Source organism: Oncorhynchus mykiss, chromosome 31 (assembly GCF_013265735.2).
Source record: "Oncorhynchus mykiss isolate Arlee chromosome 31, USDA_OmykA_1.1, whole genome shotgun sequence".
Classification (NCBI taxonomy): Eukaryota; Metazoa; Chordata; class Actinopteri; order Salmoniformes; family Salmonidae; genus Oncorhynchus; species Oncorhynchus mykiss.
Window position 1 is genome coordinate 29,973,927 of NC_050571.1, and position 20,492 is coordinate 29,994,418.

General features: G+C 46.7%; 1 protein-coding gene across 6 annotated transcripts in view; it reads left to right on the top strand.

Moving 5' to 3' along the window:
- LOC110504964 (disks large homolog 3) overlaps positions 1 to 20,492 on the top strand; it is a 181,115-nt gene that overhangs the window by 85,838 nt on the left and 74,785 nt on the right. For all 6 annotated transcript variants that reach the window (XM_036969790.1, XM_036969791.1, XM_036969793.1 and 3 more), the window contains one exon: positions 17,878 to 17,931. In XM_036969790.1, coding sequence (XP_036825685.1) covers positions 17,878 to 17,931 — 54 coding nt within the window. The remainder of the gene's footprint in view (positions 1 to 17,877; positions 17,932 to 20,492) is intronic.

Here is a 20,492-nt window from a genome sequence, read left to right on the forward strand (position 1 = left end):
TTACAACACATGGACAACCTTATTAAAACACATGGACAACCCTATTAAAACACTTGGACAACCCTATTAAAACACATGGACAACCCTATTAAAACACATGGACAACCCTATTACACCACATGGACAACCCTATTAACACCATATGGACAACCCTATTATACCAGATGGACAATCCTATTAAAACACATGGACAACCCTATTATACCAGATGGACAATCCTATTAAAACACATGGACAACCCTTTTGCACCACATGGACAACCCTTTTAAAACACATGGACAACCCCATTACAAGACATGGACAACCCTATTACACCACATGGACAACCCTATTAAACCACATGGACAACCCTATTACACCACATGGACAACCCCATTACAAGACATGGACAACCCCATTACAAGACATGGACAACCCCATTACAAGACATGGACAACCCCATTACAAGACATGGACAACCCCATTACAAGACATGGACAACCCCATTACACCACATGGACAACCCTATTAAAACACATGGACAACCCTATTACACCACATGGACAACCCCATTACAAGACATGGACAACCCCATTACAAGACAGGGACAACCCCATTACAAGACATGGACAACCCCATTACACCACATGGACAACCCTATTACAAGACATGGACAACCCCATTACAAGACATGGACAACCCCATTACAAGACATGGACAACCCCATTACACCACATGGACAACCCTATTACAACACATGGACAACCCTATTACAACACATGGACAACCCCATTACAACACATGGACAACCCCATTACACCACATGGACAACCCTATTACAAGACATGGACAACCACAATACAAGACATGGACAACCCTATTACACCACATGGACAACCACAATACAACACATGGACAACCCCATTACAAGACATGGACAACCCCATTACACCACATGGACAACCCTATTAAAACACATGGACAACCCTATTACACCACATGGACAACCCCATTACAAGACATGGACAACCCCATTACAAGACAGGGACAACCCCATTACAAGACATGGACAACCCCATTACACCACATGGACAACCCTATTACAAGACATGGACAACCCCATTACAAGACATGGACAACCCCATTACAAGACATGGACAACCCCATTACACCACATGGACAACCCTATTACAACACATGGACAACCCTATTACAACACATGGACAACCCCATTACAACACATGGACAACCCCATTACACCACATGGACAACCCTATTACAAGACATGGACAACCACAATACAAGACATGGACAACCCTATTACACCACATGGACAACCACAATACAACACATGGACAACCCTATTACAACACATGGACAACCCTATTAAAACACATGGACAACCCTATTAAAACACATGGACAACCCTATTAAAACATGTGGACAACCCTATTAAAACACATGGACAACCCTAATACAACACATGGACAACCCTATTAAAACACATGGATAACCATATTACAAGACTTGGACAACCACTATGCAACACATGGACAACCCTATTAAAACACATGGACAACCCTATTAAAACACATGGACAACCCTAATACAACACATGGACAACCACAATACAACACATGGACAACCCTATTAAAACACATGGACAACCTTATTAAAACACATGGACAACCCCATTACAAGACATGGACAACCCTATTAAAACACATGGATAACCATATTACAAGACTTGGACAACGCTATGCAACACATGGACAACCCTATTAAAACACATGGACAACCCTAATACAACACATGGACAACCACAATGCAACACATGGACAACCCTATTAAAACACATGGACAACCCTATTACAACACATGGACAACCACAATGCAACACATGGACAACCCCATTACAAGACATGGACAACCCTATTACACCACATGGACAACCCCATTACAAGACATGGACAACCCTATTACACCACATGGACAACCCCATTACAAGACATGGACAACCCTATTAAAACACATGGACAACCCTATTAAAACACATGGACAACCCCATTACAAGACATGGACAACCCCATTACAAGACATGGACAACCCCATTACAAGACATGGACAACCCCATTACAAGACATGGACAACCCCATTACAAGACATGGACAACCCCATTACAAGACATGGACAACCCCATTACACCACATGGACAACCCTATTACAACACATGGACAACCCTATTACAACACATGGACAACCCCATTACAACACATGGACAACCCCATTACACCACATGGACAACCCTATTACAAGACATGGACAACCACAATACAAGACATGGACAACCCCAATACAAGACATGGACAACCCTATTACACCACATGGACAACCACAATACAACACATGGACAACCCTATTACATCACATGGACAACCCTATTAAAACACATGGACAACCCTATTAACACCACATGGACAACCCTATTAAAACACACGGACAACCCTATTAAAACACATGGACAACCCTATTAAAACATGTGGACAACCCTATTAAAACACATGGACAACCCTAATACAACACAAGGACAACCCTATTAAAACACATGGATAACCATATTACAAGACTTGGACAACCACTATGCAACACATGGACAACCCTATTAAAACACATGGACAACCCTATTAAAACACATGGACAACCCTAATACAACACATGGACAACCACAATACAACACATGGACAACCCTATTAAAACACATGGACAACCTTATTAAAACACATGGACAACCCCATTACAAGACATGGACAACCCTATTAAAACACATGGACAACCCTATTAAAACACATGGACAACCCCATTACAAGACATGGACAACCCTATTAAAACACATGGATAACCATATTACAAGACTTGGACAACGCTATGCAACACATGGACAACCCTATTAAAACACATGGACAACCCTAATACAACACATGGACAACCACAATGCAACACATGGACAACCCTATTAAAACACATGGACAACCCTATTACAAGACATGGACAACCCTATTAAAACACATGGACAACCCTATTACAACACATGGACAACCACAATGCAACACATGGACAACCCTATTAAAACACATGGACAACCCTATTACAAGACATGGACAACCCTATTAAAACACATGGACAACCCTATTAAAACACATGGACAACCCTAATACAACACATGGACAACCCCATTACAAGACATGGACAACCCTATTACACCACATGGACAACCCCATTACAAGACATGGACAACCCTATTACACCACATGGACAACCCCATTACAAGACATGGACAATCCTATTACAACACATGGACAATCCTATTACAACACATGGACAATCCTATTACAACACATGGACAACCTTATTAAAACACATGGACAACCCTATTAAAACACTTGGACAACCCTATTAAAACACATGGACAACCCTATTAAAACACATGGACAACCCTATTACACCACATGGACAACCCTATTAACACCATATGGACAACCCTATTATACCAGATGGACAATCCTATTAAAACACATGGACAACCCTATTATACCAGATGGACAATCCTATTAAAACACATGGACAACCCTTTTGCACCACATGGACAACCCTTTTAAAACACATGGACAACCCCATTACAAGACATGGACAACCCTATTACACCACATGGACAACCCTATTACACCACATGGACAACCCCATTACAAGACATGGACAACCCCATTACAAGACATGGACAACCCCATTACAAGACATGGACAACCCCATTACAAGACATGGACAACCCCATTACAAGACATGGACAACCCCATTACACCACATGGACAACCCTATTAAAACACATGGACAACCCTATTACACCACATGGACAACCCCATTACAAGACATGGACAACCCCATTACAAGACAGGGACAACCCCATTACAAGACATGGACAACCCCATTACACCACATGGACAACCCTATTACAAGACATGGACAACCCCATTACAAGACATGGACAACCCCATTACAAGACATGGACAACCCCATTACACCACATGGACAACCCTATTACAACACATGGACAACCCTATTACAACACATGGACAACCCCATTACAACACATGGACAACCCCATTACACCACATGGACAACCCTATTACAAGACATGGACAACCACAATACAAGACATGGACAACCCTATTACACCACATGGACAACCACAATACAACACATGGACAACCCTATTACAACACATGGACAACCCTATTAAAACACATGGACAACCCTATTAAAACACATGGACAACCCTATTAAAACATGTGGACAACCCTATTAAAACACATGGACAACCCTAATACAACACATGGACAACCCTATTAAAACACATGGATAACCATATTACAAGACTTGGACAACCACTATGCAACACATGGACAACCCTATTAAAACACATGGACAACCCTATTAAAACACATGGACAACCCTAATACAACACATGGACAACCACAATACAACACATGGACAACCCTATTAAAACACATGGACAACCTTATTAAAACACATGGACAACCCCATTACAAGACATGGACAACCCTATTAAAACACATGGATAACCATATTACAAGACTTGGACAACGCTATGCAACACATGGACAACCCTATTAAAACACATGGACAACCCTAATACAACACATGGACAACCACAATGCAACACATGGACAACCCTATTAAAACACATGGACAACCCTATTACAACACATGGACAACCACAATGCAACACATGGACAACCCCATTACAAGACATGGACAACCCTATTACACCACATGGACAACCCCATTACAAGACATGGACAACCCTATTACACCACATGGACAACCCCATTACAAGACATGGACAACCCTATTAAAACACATGGACAACCCTATTAAAACACATGGACAACCCTATTAAAACACATGGACAACCCTAATACAACACATGGACAACCCCATTACAAGACATGGACAACCCTATTACACCCAATGGACAACCCCATTACAAGACATGGACAACCCTATTACACCACATGGACAACCCCATTACAAGACATGGACAATCCTATTACAACACATGGACAATCCTATTACAACACATGGACAACCTTATTAAAACACATGGACAACCCTATTACACCACATGGACAACCCTATTATACCAGATGGACAATCCTATTACAACACATGGACAATCCTATTACAACACATGGACAACCTTATTAAAACACATGGACAACCCTATTAAAACACTTGGACAACCCTATTAAAACACATGGACAACCCTATTAAAACACATGGACAACCCTATTACACCACATGGACAACCCTATTAAAACACATGGACAACCCTATTACACCACATGGACAACCCTATTAACACCACATGGACAACCCTATTAACACCACATGGACAACCCTATTACACCACATGGACAACCCTATTAACACCACATGGACAACCCTATTATACCAGATGGACAATCCTATTACACCACATGGACAACCCTATTACACCACATGGACAACCCTATTAACACCACATGGACAACCCTATTATACCAGATGGACAATCCTATTAAAACACATGGACAACCCTTTTGCACCACATGGACAACCCTATTAAAACACATGGACAACCCTATTAAAACACATGGACAACCCTTTTGCACCACATGGACAACCCTATTAAAACACATGGACAACCCTTTTGCACCACATGGACAACCCTATTAAAACACATGCACAACCCTATTAAAATACATGGACAACCCTATTACACCACATGGACAACCTTATTAAAACACATGGACAACCCTATTAAAGCACATGGACAACCCTAATACAACACAGGAACAACCACAATACAACACACGTTTAAATATGAGCTTACATGAATGCATCAACACATACACATTCACGCATACACACACTGCATTGTTGGGAATGGCCCATCAGTAAGCATTTCACCTTTTGTCGACACCTGTTGTTTACCAAGCATGTGGCAAATTTTTTTTTGATTTGATTTGATTTGAAGCACCCAAACAAACACTCAGATGTAAGGCTTAGTACACACACACACACACACACATACACACACACCATTCATATACACACACCTACTCTATATACCAGCCTAGATACAGTACATGGAGTCATCAGACACACATTCCCATGTGAATTCTGAAGCATCCACTGGGAGTGATAAGTAATACAATTTCAGAGTGTGGCTGTGTCTGCTGGGCTGAAGGTCAGACTAGCCACCTCTCTGAGGCTCATTTGGAGCCGTTCACCGTGACCAAACAGGAAGCTAAGCCTGAGCACGCTTTAGTAATATTATATCAAGATGAGGAGGGAATGCTGCTGACAGCTGTGACCGCCTATTAATTATCCTTTCCTAAAACTGTGACTGTGTGTGCGTGTCATTCTCGCTCTGTGAGAAAGCGAAAGAGCATCATGCCTGTTTGCGTGTCACAATGCTCAATCATTCGCATCAAATCTGTTCTTCCCATAAATATACAGTATTTTACCAGGATAGTTGACTGAGAACACATTCACATTTACAGCAAAAACCTGTGGAATAGTTAGAGGGGAGAGGAGGGGCAAGAAATTAGACAATTGGAAGCTAGGGATGATTAGGTGACCATGATGGTATGAGAGCCAGATTGGGAATTTAGCCAGGACACCGGGGTTAACATCCCTACTCTTATGATAAGTTTCATGAGATCTTTAGTGACCACAGAGAGTCAGGATACCCGTTTAACAGCACCCTTTTGACCATAGAAAATAGTGCCTCCGACTGGCCCTCCAACACTAAGGGAGAATGGAACACTAAGGGAGAATGGAACAATAAGGGGGAATACAATACTAAGGGGGAATACAATACTAAGGGAGAATGGAACACTAAGGGAGAATGGAACACTAAGAGAGAATGGAACACTAAGGGAGAATGGAACACTTAGGGAGAATCGAACACTAGGGGAGAATGGCACACTAAGGGGAGAATAGAACACTAAGGGAGAATGGAACACTTAGGGAGAATGGAACACTTAGGGAGAATGGAACACTAAGGGAGAATGGAACGCTACGGGGAGAATGGAACACTAAGGGGAGAATGGAACACTTAGGGAAAATGGAACAGTAAGGGAGAGTGGAACACTAAGGGAGAATTGAACACTCAGGGAGAATGGAACACTAAGGGGAGAATGGAACACTAAGGGGAGAATTGAACACTAAGGGGAGAATTGAACACTAAGGGAGAATGGAAAACTAAGGGGAGAATGGAACACTAAGGGGAGAATGGAACACTAAGGGAAAATGGAACAGTAAGGGAGATTGGAACACTAAGGGAGAATGGAACACTCAGGGAGAATGGAACACTCAGGGAGAATGGAACACCAAGGGGAGAATGGAACACTTAGGGAGAATGGAACACTAAGGGAGAATGGAACACTAATGGAGAATAAAACGCTAAGGTTCAACAAGAGCAGGTTCTATATACTGTCCATCTGTCTGTCCCTTCTCTCTCTCCTTCTTTCGCTCCCTTCCTCCTTCTCTCTCTCCTATCTCCTTCTCTCCTCTCCTTCCCTCCTCCTCCCATCTCCCCTGGTCCTTCTGATAGTGAGTGGGGGCTCAGCTCAGCGTGAATAAGATGTTGGGTGCATGGTAATTGAATAGGTATTGATTGCACTGCAGCGTGGCATACGAGAGGCAAATGAAGGCCCAAGGAACAGAATGAGGCACCACCGACCGACTGACTGTGCCGCTCATCCCACCTTCCGCAGGAAACACACAAACCCAGTACGTCTTACAACACACTGACCAGCTCACAGAGACAAGTAATTGTAGATGACGTTGTATTGATACGCTACATCACCAAAAGTATGTGGACACCTGCTCGTCGAACATCTAATTCCAAAATCATGGTCATTAATATGGAGTGGTCCCCCTTTAACTGCTTTAACAGCCTCCAGTCTTCTGGGAAGGCTTTCCACTAGATGTTGGAACATTGCTGGGACTTGCTTACATTCAGCCACAAGAGCATTAGTGAGGTTGGGCACTGAGGTCAGGCACTGATGTTGGGCAACATCAGTTGGGCTTCCAAATCATCCCAAGGGTGTTCGATGGGGTTGAGGTCAGGGCTCTGTGCAGGCCAGTCAAGTTCTTCCACACCGATCTCGACAAACCATTTCTGTATGGACCTCGCTTTATGCACGGCATTGTCATGCTGAACCAGGAAAGGGCCTTTCCTAAAAGGTTGCCACAAAGTTAAAAGCACAGTATCGTCTAGAATGTCATTGTATGCTGTAGCGTTAATATTTCCCTTCACTGGAACTAAGGGGCCTAGCCCGAAACATGAAAAACAACCCCAGACCATTATTTCTCCTCCACCAAACTTTACAGTTGGCACTGCATTCGGGCAGGTAATTTTCTCCTGGCATCCGCCAAACACAGATTCGTCCGTCGGACTGCCAGGGTATTTGGAAATAGCCAAGGGATGGTTTTTGAGCACCTTCAAACTATTTAACTAATACATTTGAATATTTGTAGCTACTTTTTAAGGAAATACCTGCAATTAACTTGTGCAATACAAAATCATGGTGGTCCCCAGTCACGTGTCACATCATTATGAAGCTCATGGTGGTCCCCAGTCATGTGTCACATCATTATGAAGCTCATGGTGGTCCCCAGTCACGTGTCACATCATTATGAAGATCATGGTGGTCCCCAGTCACCTGTCACATCATTATGAAGCTCACTTACATCGTTGTCACCATATTAGCTAACGTCAAGTCAACAACATAGCTAATAGAACTAACGCATTAGTAAACCCTCTACAATCATGCAGTAGTACAGTGTACTTAGCAGTTAAACCGGTGGGCCCCTGTGACAATAAATTAATAAAACCAAAAGATTACCTTGACTTGGAAGAGTTCCAGTGTTGGATAGCCATAGCCAGCTAGCTAACATAGCATCCCTCTCTGTTTCAGCCGGGTGAGTAGGCTAAACTAGTTAGCTTGCGGCATTTGCTAGCTAAGTGAAAGGGGGGAAATGAAATATAGCCAGCTCTTTCTCTCTCTCTCTCTCTCTCTCTTGCTTCTCCTTTATTTTTAATGAAATGTATTTGTTCAAAACTGTTCAACTATTGTCTTTCTCTCTCTTTGAGTCAACTACTCACCACATTTTAAATACTGCAGTGCTTGCTAGCTGTAGCTTATGCTTTCACTGCTAGTTTCATTCTCTGATCCTTTGATTAGGTGGACAACATGTCAGTTCATGCTGCAAGAGCTCTGATAGGTTTGAGGATGTCCTCTGGAAGTTGTCATAATTACTGAGTAAGACTATGGAATCCCAAGTCTCATAGGTTTTGTATTGAAGTCAATATACTAGAGGAGGACGGAAACTAGCTGTCCTCTGGCTACACCATGGTGCTCACCTACAGAGTGCTGTTGAGGCTACTGTAGACCTTCAATGCAAAATTATGTGTTTTAATCAATTATTTGTGACATGAATATATTCAGTATAGTTTCATCATTTTTTCACTATTTTTCCATACACTTGTTAGCATTACTAAACATTAGATTACATAGTGTTAGTGAGGTTTGAAAACAGCACCCCTTGTGTTCAGTGCCGGTATTACCGAATATCCCGGTATGGCACAAGGTCGGTATGAAGGTATGACAATGTGGATACCGCCGAAGCCTACTAGGTACTGTAGGGAAGGTTAAGATTGACTCTATTGGTCTTGGACACACCATGTCTATATATTAGTAATCAGCACGAATGAGTGAAGGCAGAGGGAAAGCATCTCCTAATGGTACACATATCTTCAGACAGAACAGCCTCCATTACCCTGTAATGGATCAGAGGCACTGTCATATTTCACTGTGATGTTGCCATTAGACTGCCATACAGGGCTGCCATACAGTATCAGTGTGCTCTGTAAAGGAGGATGGAGATGTCTGCTAAGGAACAATAACCTATTGTCTTGTCAGCATCTCGTTGCTATGCACATGCCAAACCCTCCTGTACCCTAGGGAACTCAAGGAGTTAAAAACACCATAGAAATACTGCTGCATGAGGAGGAGCTTGGATTTCATTTGAGGCGTGGCCTCGCTATCTATTGCAGTGCCAACATATGACATCATCATATATAGGATAATATTGTTTGTACTTTATTTTACGATACTGTTTTCACTGGTATTCACATGGTAATAATGTAGGTATTTTCATGCAATTATTCAGAGAATGAATCGTAACTGTATTGAAAAATCGGGAATGAATCAGATTAACAATTTAAAGGTGTAGCATCACACTTCATTCACAAAAGAGGATTTTTTTGAAGTTGTACTCTAGCTAGGTAGTGGAGACAGAGGGCGTGTGGGCTCTAATTGCCAGTATTTAGTAGAGATCTGTAACCAGCATAACTGACCGTCTCTCCCCAAGACAGACCATTCCTGCTGGCCCCTCTGCTGTTTCATTCATTCATTGCAGGGGGAGGATTGTAGCTACAGTCCTAATGCGATGTGGACAGACAGGCAGTGTGCAGGCAGGCCAGCCAAGCTGATGCTGAGCCCCTGGCCACGCATGTGTGACAGAGACGCATAAGCTGCAGTCAGCGTCCTGAGAGGTGAACCAGGGAGAGGCAGCTAAGTGGGCCGCATAGCCAATGCGGGGCGAGCACTGGTTGTCATGGGAACACATTGATTATTTAACAATTTGGACGAAGCCTGTGCCCTACGCTTGCCAAGGTTTAGTGGGAGTCTTTGTAGCTTTGCAGTCTCGAGCCAACTCAGTGCTGTAAGGTGCAGTGCTGTTTTGAGATAATACATGAGGAAACAAGAATCATAGATTAATAGATGGACAGATGGAAGGAAGGAAGGAAGGAAGGAGGGATGGATGGATGGTTAAGAGAGGGAGAGAGGGAGGGAGGGAGGGAGGGAGGGAGGGAGGGAGGGAGGGAGGGAGGGAGGGAGGGAGGGAGGGAGGGAGGGAGGGAGGGAGGGAGGGAAGGAAGGAAGTGTGGATGGAGAGAGGGAGGGATGGATGTATGGAATAAAGGATGGATGGATGGAACAAGGGATGATGGATGGATGAAAATAGGGAGGGAAGGAAGGAAGGAAGGAAGGACGGGTGGATGGAGGGAACGAGAGATGTATGGAGGGAGGACAGAAGGGAGGATGGATGAATGGATGGATGGCTGGAAGGAGGGATGAATAAATCGATAGATAACAATTTGGAGGACACTAATGTGAACACATGGATGTATACAGATAGACATGGGGGGTTTTGTATAGTATGTTTGTCATTTGGGATTGGTTGGTTGTAATAGTTGTACAGTCAGTCCTGTTGGGAGAGCAGCCTGAGCAGGGTGTGTGTGTATGTGTTTGTCTTTATGTGTGTGTGTCCTCTCCAAGCCTGAGCTGCAGGTGGACAAAAGTGAACAGAGACAGATGGCTGGAAAAACAGCATTTAATGATGACTGTTTGAATTAAAAGGAAATTACGGGATTTTATGATAATCTTATCCAGATTTGGTTAATTCCCCCCATGCAGCTCAGTCACACCCTTATACCACATTTGGACGGTCGCCAACCTTTTTAACCGGCGTCCTCCCCTGTTACCCTCTGCCCTTTCACCTCATTCGCCAGCCATCCCCATTTAACCTCCACAATCCCTGATGCACACACACACACACATATTTACACACACACACACACACACACACACACACACACACACACACACACACACACACACACACACACACACACACACACACACACACACACACACACACACACACACACACAGCACTGTACCCAGGCATTGTAAATTTGTGTTTATCTTGACCTCTGTGAGCCTAGAGATCAGACTGTGTAAGCCTCTCTCTCAAGGACGTGGCCTGTACAGGGCTCTCTTAGTCCCAGCAGAAAGAACAAGCTGTCTGCTATCTATGTCATAAAGCTGTGTGCGGCCAGGCCCACGCTGTTGCCCTGGCCCCACAGCCCCACACTGTTGCCCTGGCCCCAAGCTGTTGCCCTGGCCCCACGGCCCCACGCTGTTGCCCTTGCCCCACGGCCCCAGGCTGTTGCCCTGGCCCCACGGCCCCACGCGGTTGCCCTGGCCCCACGCTGCTGCCCTGGCCCCACGGCCCCAGGCTGTTGCCCTGGCCCCACGGACCCACGCAGTTGCCCTGGCCCCACGCTGCTGCCCTGGCCCCACGCTGTTGCCCTGGCCCCACGCGGTTGCCCTGGCCCCACGCTGCTGCCCTGGCCCCACGCTGTTGCCCTGGCCCCACGGCCCCACGCTGTTGCCCTGGCCCCACGGCCCCACGCTGTTGCCCTGGCCCCACGGCCCCACGCTGTTTCCCTGGCCCCACGCTGCTGCCCTGGCCCCACGCTGTTGCCCTGGCCCCACGGCCCCACGCAGTTGCCCAGGCCCCACACTGTTGCCCTGGCCCCACGCTGTTGCCCTGGCCCCACGACCCCACGCTGTCGCCCTTGCCCCACGGCCCCAGGCTGTTGCCCTGGCCCCACGGCCCCACGCGGTTGCCCTGGCCCCACGCTGCTGCCCTGGCCCCACGCTGTTGCCCTGGCCCCACGCAGTTTCCCTGGCCCCACGCTGCTGCCCTGGCCCCACGCTGCTGCCCTGGCTCCACGCTGCTGCCCTGGCCCCACGCTGCTGCCCTGGCCCCACGCTGTTGCCCTGGCCCCACGGCCCCACGCGGTTTCCCTGGCCCCACGCTGCTGCCCTGGCCCCACGTGGTTGCCCTGGCCCCATGCTGTTGCCCTGGCCCCACGCTGCTTCCCTGGCCCCACGCGGTTTCCCTGGCCCCACGCTGCTGCCCTGGCCCCACGCTGTTGCCCTGGCCCCACGTTGTTGCCCTGGCCCCACGCTGTTGCCCTGGCCCCACGGCCCCACGCTGTTGCCCTGGCCCCACGCTGCTGCCCTGGCCCCACGCAGTTGCCCTGGCCCCACGCTGCTGCCCTGGCCCCACGCTGTTGCCCTGGCCCCACGGCCCCATGCGGTTGCCCTGGCCCCATGCTGCTGCCCTGGCCCCACGCGGTTGCCCTGGCCCCACGCGGTTTCCCTGGCCCCATGCTGTTGCCCTGGCCCCACGCTGCTGCCCTGGCCCCACGCTGCTGCCCTGGCCCCACGCTGCTGCCCTGGCCCCATGCTGTTGCTCTGGCCCCACGCTGCTGCCCTGGCCCCACGCTGTTGCCCTGGCCCCACGGCCCCACGCGGTTGCCCTGGCCCCACGCTGCTGCCCTGGCCCCACGCTGTTGCCCTGGCCCCACGCTGTTGCCCTGGCCCCACGCTGCTGCCCTGGCCCCACGGCCCCACGCTGTTGCCCTGGCCCCACGCTGCTGCCCTGGCCCCACGCTGTTGCCCTGGCCCCACGTTGTTGCCCTGGCTCCACGCTGTTGCCCTGGCCCCACGGCCCCACGCTGTTGCCCTGGCCCCACGCTGCTGCCCTGGCCCCACGCTGTTGCCCTGGACCCACGGCCCCACGCAGTTGCCCTGGCCCCACGCTGCTGCCCTGGCCCCACGCTGCTGCCCTGGCCCCACGCTGTTGCCCTGGCCCCACGTTGTTGCCCTGGCCCCACGCTGTTGCCCTGGCCCCACGGCCCCACGCTGTTGCCCTGGCCCCACGCTGCTGCCCTGGCCCCACGCTGTTGCCCTGGACCCACGGCCCCACGCAGTTGCCCTGGCCCCACGCTGCTGCCCTGGCCCCACGCTGTTGCCCTGGCCCCACGGCCCCATGCGGTTGCCCTGGCCCCATGCTGCTGCCCTGGCCCCACGCGGTTGCCCTGGCCCCACGCGGTTTCCCTGGCCCCATGCTGTTGCCCTGGCCCCACGCTGCTGCCCTGGCCCCACGCTGCTGCCCTGGCCCCACGCTGCTGCCCTGGCCCCATGCTGTTGCTCTGGCCCCACGCTGCTGCCCTGGCCCCACGCTGTTGCCCTGGCCCCACGGCCCCACGCGGTTGCCCTGGCCCCACGCTGTTGCCCTGGCCCCACGCTGTTGCCCTGGCCCCACGCTGCTGCCCTGGCCCCACGGCCCCACGCTGTTGCCCTGGCCCCACGCTGCTGCCCTGGCCCCACGCTGTTGCCCTGGCCCCACGGCCCCACGCGGTTGCCCTGGCCCCACGCGGTTGCCCTGGCCCCACGCTGCTGCCCTGGCCCCACGCTGCTGCCCTGGCCCCACGCTGTTGCCCTGGCCCGACGGCCCCACGCTCATCAGCCCTCTCCTCCTCCAGCCCAACTCCCACTTCCGAGACAACACACCACTCTATGGCGGATTTAGGATTACACAGACAGATTATCTTCCCCTTTCTTTTTGTTTGCTTGTTAAGGGTGATACAGATACTGGGATTACCCACTTCAATCCCAGACAAGGATGCCATTTTTATTTTCAGACAGACAGTTTTGAAACCCTATGAGGTTTATAGTGCTATTTTGATGTTTATTTATTTTTATCATTGATTAGCCAGCTAGGAAGTAACCTCTCTGCTGCTTTTGATAAACTAATTCGTTCCTGCTGTATTGCTTGTCTTTTGTGGTCCCTTGGCTGTGGCACTGGATTCAGTTCGCTAGTTTAGTCCAGTACAGTGACAGAGCAGAAATAGTCCCCACTGTGGCCCTCAGGCTTCGTCTCTCCACTGGGACCTATTGGCTGTGGGGGATGAATAGACCTCTTAAAAGCCTGGGTGTCTCCCCACAGTCTATGGTGTTGTGGCACACTGTGCATATCTAAAACACACACGCATACTTCTAAAAGCATGTAAAGGGAGCTGCTGCTACCTTAAACCTTTTGCTTTCGGTCTGATAAGAACATGTCTGCCCTGTATTTTTATGATAAACAGGAAATGCCTAAATGTGTGCAGGTCATGAAAGACGTGCACACACAAGCACTGTCGCGAGCATCTGTTCATCCACATGCAGGTTACAAGCCATGATTGTGCCAGGTGAGGGACGTTTGTGCCGAGTGAGGGACGTCACAGCTCGCCATGAAACTATACTGCAGATCTGAGGAAATGGTCACGTCTACAGTACGTAGCTTTACCGCTGGATTTTAAGAGGCGTTTGCGTGATAAGAGAAGTCACTGAGTGAAAATGAAATAACGAAGCTCTGGAACGACAACGAGACAAACTGGGGTTTAACAGCTTGCATGTTGGATAATGAATGATGCCAATCGAAGGGAGTGAGGCTTAAATACACACACATACAGCTCTAATTGTATGTCTGTGTATTTATATACCATGGCCCAGCATCAAAGGACATAACTCAAGCTGTGTAATAAATTGTGTGGTTCTTTTCTCTCAGGCTGTGACCTGTTATATTGGAGTGTTGCACCGCGCGTGCACCTCCTGTGAGTCCTGTGTGAAAGAATTGCCATTTAGGAATAAAAGAGCCGTGTACGTAAGGGAAAAACCGTTTCAAAACTTGTCTCAAGTGAACCTTCGATGCCGTCACTAAGGTGGAGAGACGCTACGGAAATAAATGAACGAACGAGAGTCTGTGCCACGAAAGCAATCAGCCCGTAGCTGCAACGACCCCTTGACACATTTAAAGTAGTTAGGTCATATGTAATATCACAGGCCATAGGCTGCCACATCACGCTGACAAAACATGGAGAGTGCATGTGTGCTCATCGTGTGTGGCGATAGAGGTTGGTGGAACAAGATTAGAATCAATGGGGATCAATAGGAGTGGCTCCACATCAAAAAGCCCTAAGAATCTGGTAATGTGTGAATAGTGAATACTAGAGGGAGACAGTAAGGGGAGGCAGGGAGATGTGGAGGTAGTGAGGGACCAGTAGCTCCTTTCTGCTGGACTTCAGGCATCCTTGGTCCATCCCCTTACCCCCACAGCTCAATCAGATCAATAGAGAGAACAGCCAGTGGTCCAGCATTCCAGACTTATAAGGAGAGGCCATTACGCTCTGTGTCCAGTCCAGTCTACTGGTACTGTGTCCTGCTCCTCCTCTGTCTTCTTCTCTACTGAGAGCTGCTAGTCTTTCTGTAACATTTAACTGAGAACAGCATTCACATCAGATCCTTGCGAGGGGACGTTTTCGAAGAAGAAATGATGTTGATAACTGCCGCTGTGAGATGCATGTCTTTGCAGTGCCCTCTCCTGCACTCTGTTTTTACTGGTGCCCCCTCCACAGGACCAGAACATCTCCTCTGATACAACATGCATGAGATGTTGAGAAATGAACGTCAGCCACTAGGGGGCGTAATGGAGCCTGAACAGCCGGATTGAGATCTATTTCGGATCAAATCCAGGAATGGATCAGTTTTTGTGTCTTACTGACCTTATAGGCCAGCCATATTCAACAGGGGGACTGCGGTCCGGATCCAGACCCAGAATGAGGTCAATACGGGCCACGGGGTCACGATTTCTTTTTGAACTCAGTCAGATCTCAACCCCTGGTATTATATGAACACACATAAGACATGGCAAAATGTTTAAAATTGCAGGAAATTAGCTTTAAAGGGTAACTCTCAACTCCGATTTCAGCCTTGCCCACCCTCTTCAACAACAACAAAAAATGCTTTCAAGTGAGAAGTTGTGGGTGGGGGGGGAATTGCTCATAAATATTCATTTTGGGTGTGGTTAAATGTAGTAGATCCCAACACTTTCTCACTAAAACATACTTACCAGAAGTCCACTGTCAGACTCAGATAATAAAATGATGTGCATCGCGAGCATATACGTCTCACATTGGTAAGCCGCCGAGTTCCTGCCATCTATTGCCACTTGCAGTGTAAGTTGGAATCCCCCGTGCAAAAAAACCCGGTAAAGTGTAGATTTACATTTAGTGCGGTATTGTGTTGGGAAGAAAAGTGCAATCATCATCTTGAAAATGAATATTAGTAGCTCAATTCAATCCAACCTGCACTGCAGTAATTACGCAGTAGCTCTTTTTTTGGGCAGATTGGTCGTGGGTACTGTATAAAAACAGGTATGCTTTCACTTTTCAGAATTAGAAGTGTGGGCACGGGATGAATATTGTAAATGAACGATTTGAGAAACAAAAAAAGATAACTAACCCATGTGGGATAAGAATTCTCAACCATTGAACTATGAGCCTATTGCACCACAATTCACTCATAGCCATTAGGAAATAATACGAGTTGACATGACCACCGTTGTCGTGTACATCTAGAAGGGAGTGTATTTTATACCGAACCCCTCCCTTGAGATGACGTAAACATCATGATGTCAATGGTAGAGTTCAACTACTAGGGGCAAAAAGAGCTAGATTTACTACTAACAGACCAAAATATATCACTTTTGCAATGAACTGTCGAAATGAAGACCAGATTGACGTGTTTCACAATAACTAAGAACTTAAACATCTGGGTTTCCCTGGAAGAAATCGCATTGCTAGAGGCGTTACTACAGACCCGGGTTCATTCCCAAAGGACGGCGCACAATTGGCCCAGCGTCGTCCGCGTTATGGTAGGCCATCAAAACATAGACGTGGTATTGGATGCCAGACTTCAAATTGTCATTTCCAGCGATTTAGAACAGGTAGTGAAAGTAGCAGACAGGAAAAGATGATTGTGATATCCTAGGTGATGGCCCAATGGTCCCAACACACACACAGTTTGTTCAAATGGAGTCTAACACAGGAAGCAGGCAATAATAACACCACTGGTCTCTTTTCCCCCACTTCTCATTCTCAGTCCTCACACCTACTGTAGCCATCATCCACCCATCCCCAGCGAGACACACACAACGACTGTTCCCATGGTATTCACTTACTGGCTCCTAGCTACCACACACACACACTGAGGTAATGTTGTATCTCTTCATCTATCTTTGCAGGCGAACCCTCCCCCTGTCATCGTCAACGCAGACTCATTGGATGCAGGCCCTTATGTAAGTATCCATTCTGTTGTCTCTCTATGTGGATGGAGTATCTATTCGGTTGTCTCTCTTTGTGGATGGAGTATCTATTCGGTTGTCAATCTTTGTGGATGGAGTATCTATTCTGTTGTCTCTCTGTGTGGATGGAGTATCTATTCTGTTGTCTCTCTATGTGAATGGAGTATCTATTCGGTTGTCTCTCTTTGTGGATGGAGTATCCATTCTGTTGTCTCTCTATGTGAATGGAGTATCTATTCGGTTGTCTCTCTATGTGAATGGAGTATCTATTCGGTTGTCTCTCTTTGTGGATGGAGTATCCATTCTGTTGTCTCTCTATGTGAATGGAGTATCTATTCGGTTGTCTCTCTTTGTGGATGGAGTATCTATTCTGTTGTCTCTCTATGTGAATGGAGTATCTATTCTGTTGTCTCTCTGTGTGGATGGAGTATCTATTCTGTTGTCTCTCTGTGTGGATGGAGTATCTATTCTGTTGTCTCTCTGTGTGGATGGAGTATCTATTCTGTTGTCTCTCTGTGTGAATGGAGTATCTATTCGGTTGTCAATCTTTGTGGATGGAGTATCTATTCTGTTGTCTCTCTGTGTGGATGGAGTATCTATTCTGTTGTCTCTCTGTGTGGATGGAGTATCTATTCTGTTGTCTCTCTGTGTGAATGGAGTATCTATTCGGTTGTCAATCTTTGTGGATGGAGTATCTATTCTGTTGTCTCTCTGTGTGGATGGAGTATCTATTCTGTTGTCTCTCTGTGTGGATGGAGTATCTATTCTGTTGTCTCTCTGTGTGGATGGAGTATCTATTCTGTTGCCTCTGTGTGGATGGGGTATCTATTCTGTTGTCTCTCTGTGTGGATGGAGTATCTATTCTGTTGTTTAAATGTGTGGATGGAGAGCCTATTCTGTTGACTCTCTATGTGGATGGAGTATCTATTCTGTTGTCTCTCTGTGTGGATGGAGTATCTATTCTGTTGTTTAACTGTGTGGATGGAGTATCTATTCTGTTGTTTAACTGTGTGGATGGAGTATCTTTTCTGTTGTCTCTCTGTGTGGATGGAGTATATATTCTGTTGTTTAACTGTGTGGATGGAGTATCTATTCTGTTGTTTAACTGTGTGGATGGAGTATCTATTCTGTTGCCTCTGTGTGGATGGAGTATCTATTATGTTGTCTCTGTGTGGATGGAGTATCTATTCTGTTGTTTAACTGTGTGGATGGAGTATCTATTCTGTTGTTTAACTGTGTGGATGGAATATCTATTCTGTTGTCTCTGTGTGGATGGAGTATCTATTCTGTTGCCTCTCTGTGTGGATGGAGTATCTATTCTGTTGTTTAACTGTGTGGATGGAGTATCTATTCTGTTGCCTCTGTGTGGATGGAGTATCTATTATGTTGTCTCTGTGTGGATGGAGTATCTATTATGTTGTTTAACTGTGTGGATGGAGTATCTATTCTGTTGTTTAACTGTGTGGGTGGAGTATAAATTATGTTGTTTAACTGTGTGGGTGGAGTATAAATTATGTTGTTTAACTGTGTGGGTGGAGTATCTATTCTGTTGTTTAACTGTGTGGGTGGAGTATAAATTATGTTGTTTAACTGTGTGGATGGAGTATAAATTCTGTTGTTTAACTGTGTGGATGGAGTATCTATTCTGTTGTTTAACTGTGTGGGTGGAGTATCTATTCTGTTGTTTAACTGTGTGGATGGAGTATCTATTCTGTTGTTTAACTGTGTGGGTGGAGTATATATTCTGTTGTTTAACTGTGTGGATGGAGTATAAATTCTGTTGTCTCTCTGAGTCAATGGAGTATCTATTCTGTTGCCGGTCTGTGTGGATGGAGTATCTATTCTGTTGTCTCTCTGAGTCAATGGAGTATATATTCTGTTGCCGGTCTGTGTGGATGGAGTATCTATTCTGTTGTTTAACTGTGTGGATGGAGTATCAATTCTGTTGCCTCTGTGTGGATGGAGTATCTATTCTGTTGTCTCTGTGTGGATGGAGTATCTATTCTGTTGTTTAACTGTGTGGATGGAGTATCAATTCTGTTGTTTAACTGTGTGGATGGAGTATCTATTCTGTTGCCTCTCTGTGTGGATGGAGTATCTATTCTGTTGTTTAACTGTGTGGATGGAGTATCTATTCTGTTGTTTAACTGTGTGGATGGAGTATCTATTCTGTTGTCTCTCTGAGTCAATGGAGTATCTATTCTGTTGCCGGTCTGTGTGGATGGAGTATCTATTCTGTTGTTTAACTGTGTGGATGGAGTATCAATTCTGTTGCCTCTGTGTGGATGGAGTATCTATTCTGTTGTTTAACTGTGTGGATGGAGTATCAATTCTGTTGCCTCTGTGTGGATGGAGTATCTATTCTGTTGTCTCTCTGTGCGGATGGAGTATCTATTCGGTTGCCTCTGTGTGGATGGAGTATCTATTCTGTTGTCTCTCTGTGTGGATGGAGTATCTATTCTGTTGTCTCTCTGTGTGAATGGAGTATCTATTCGGTTGTCAATCTTTGTGGATGGAGTATCTATTCTGTTGTCTCTCTGTGTGGATGGAGTATC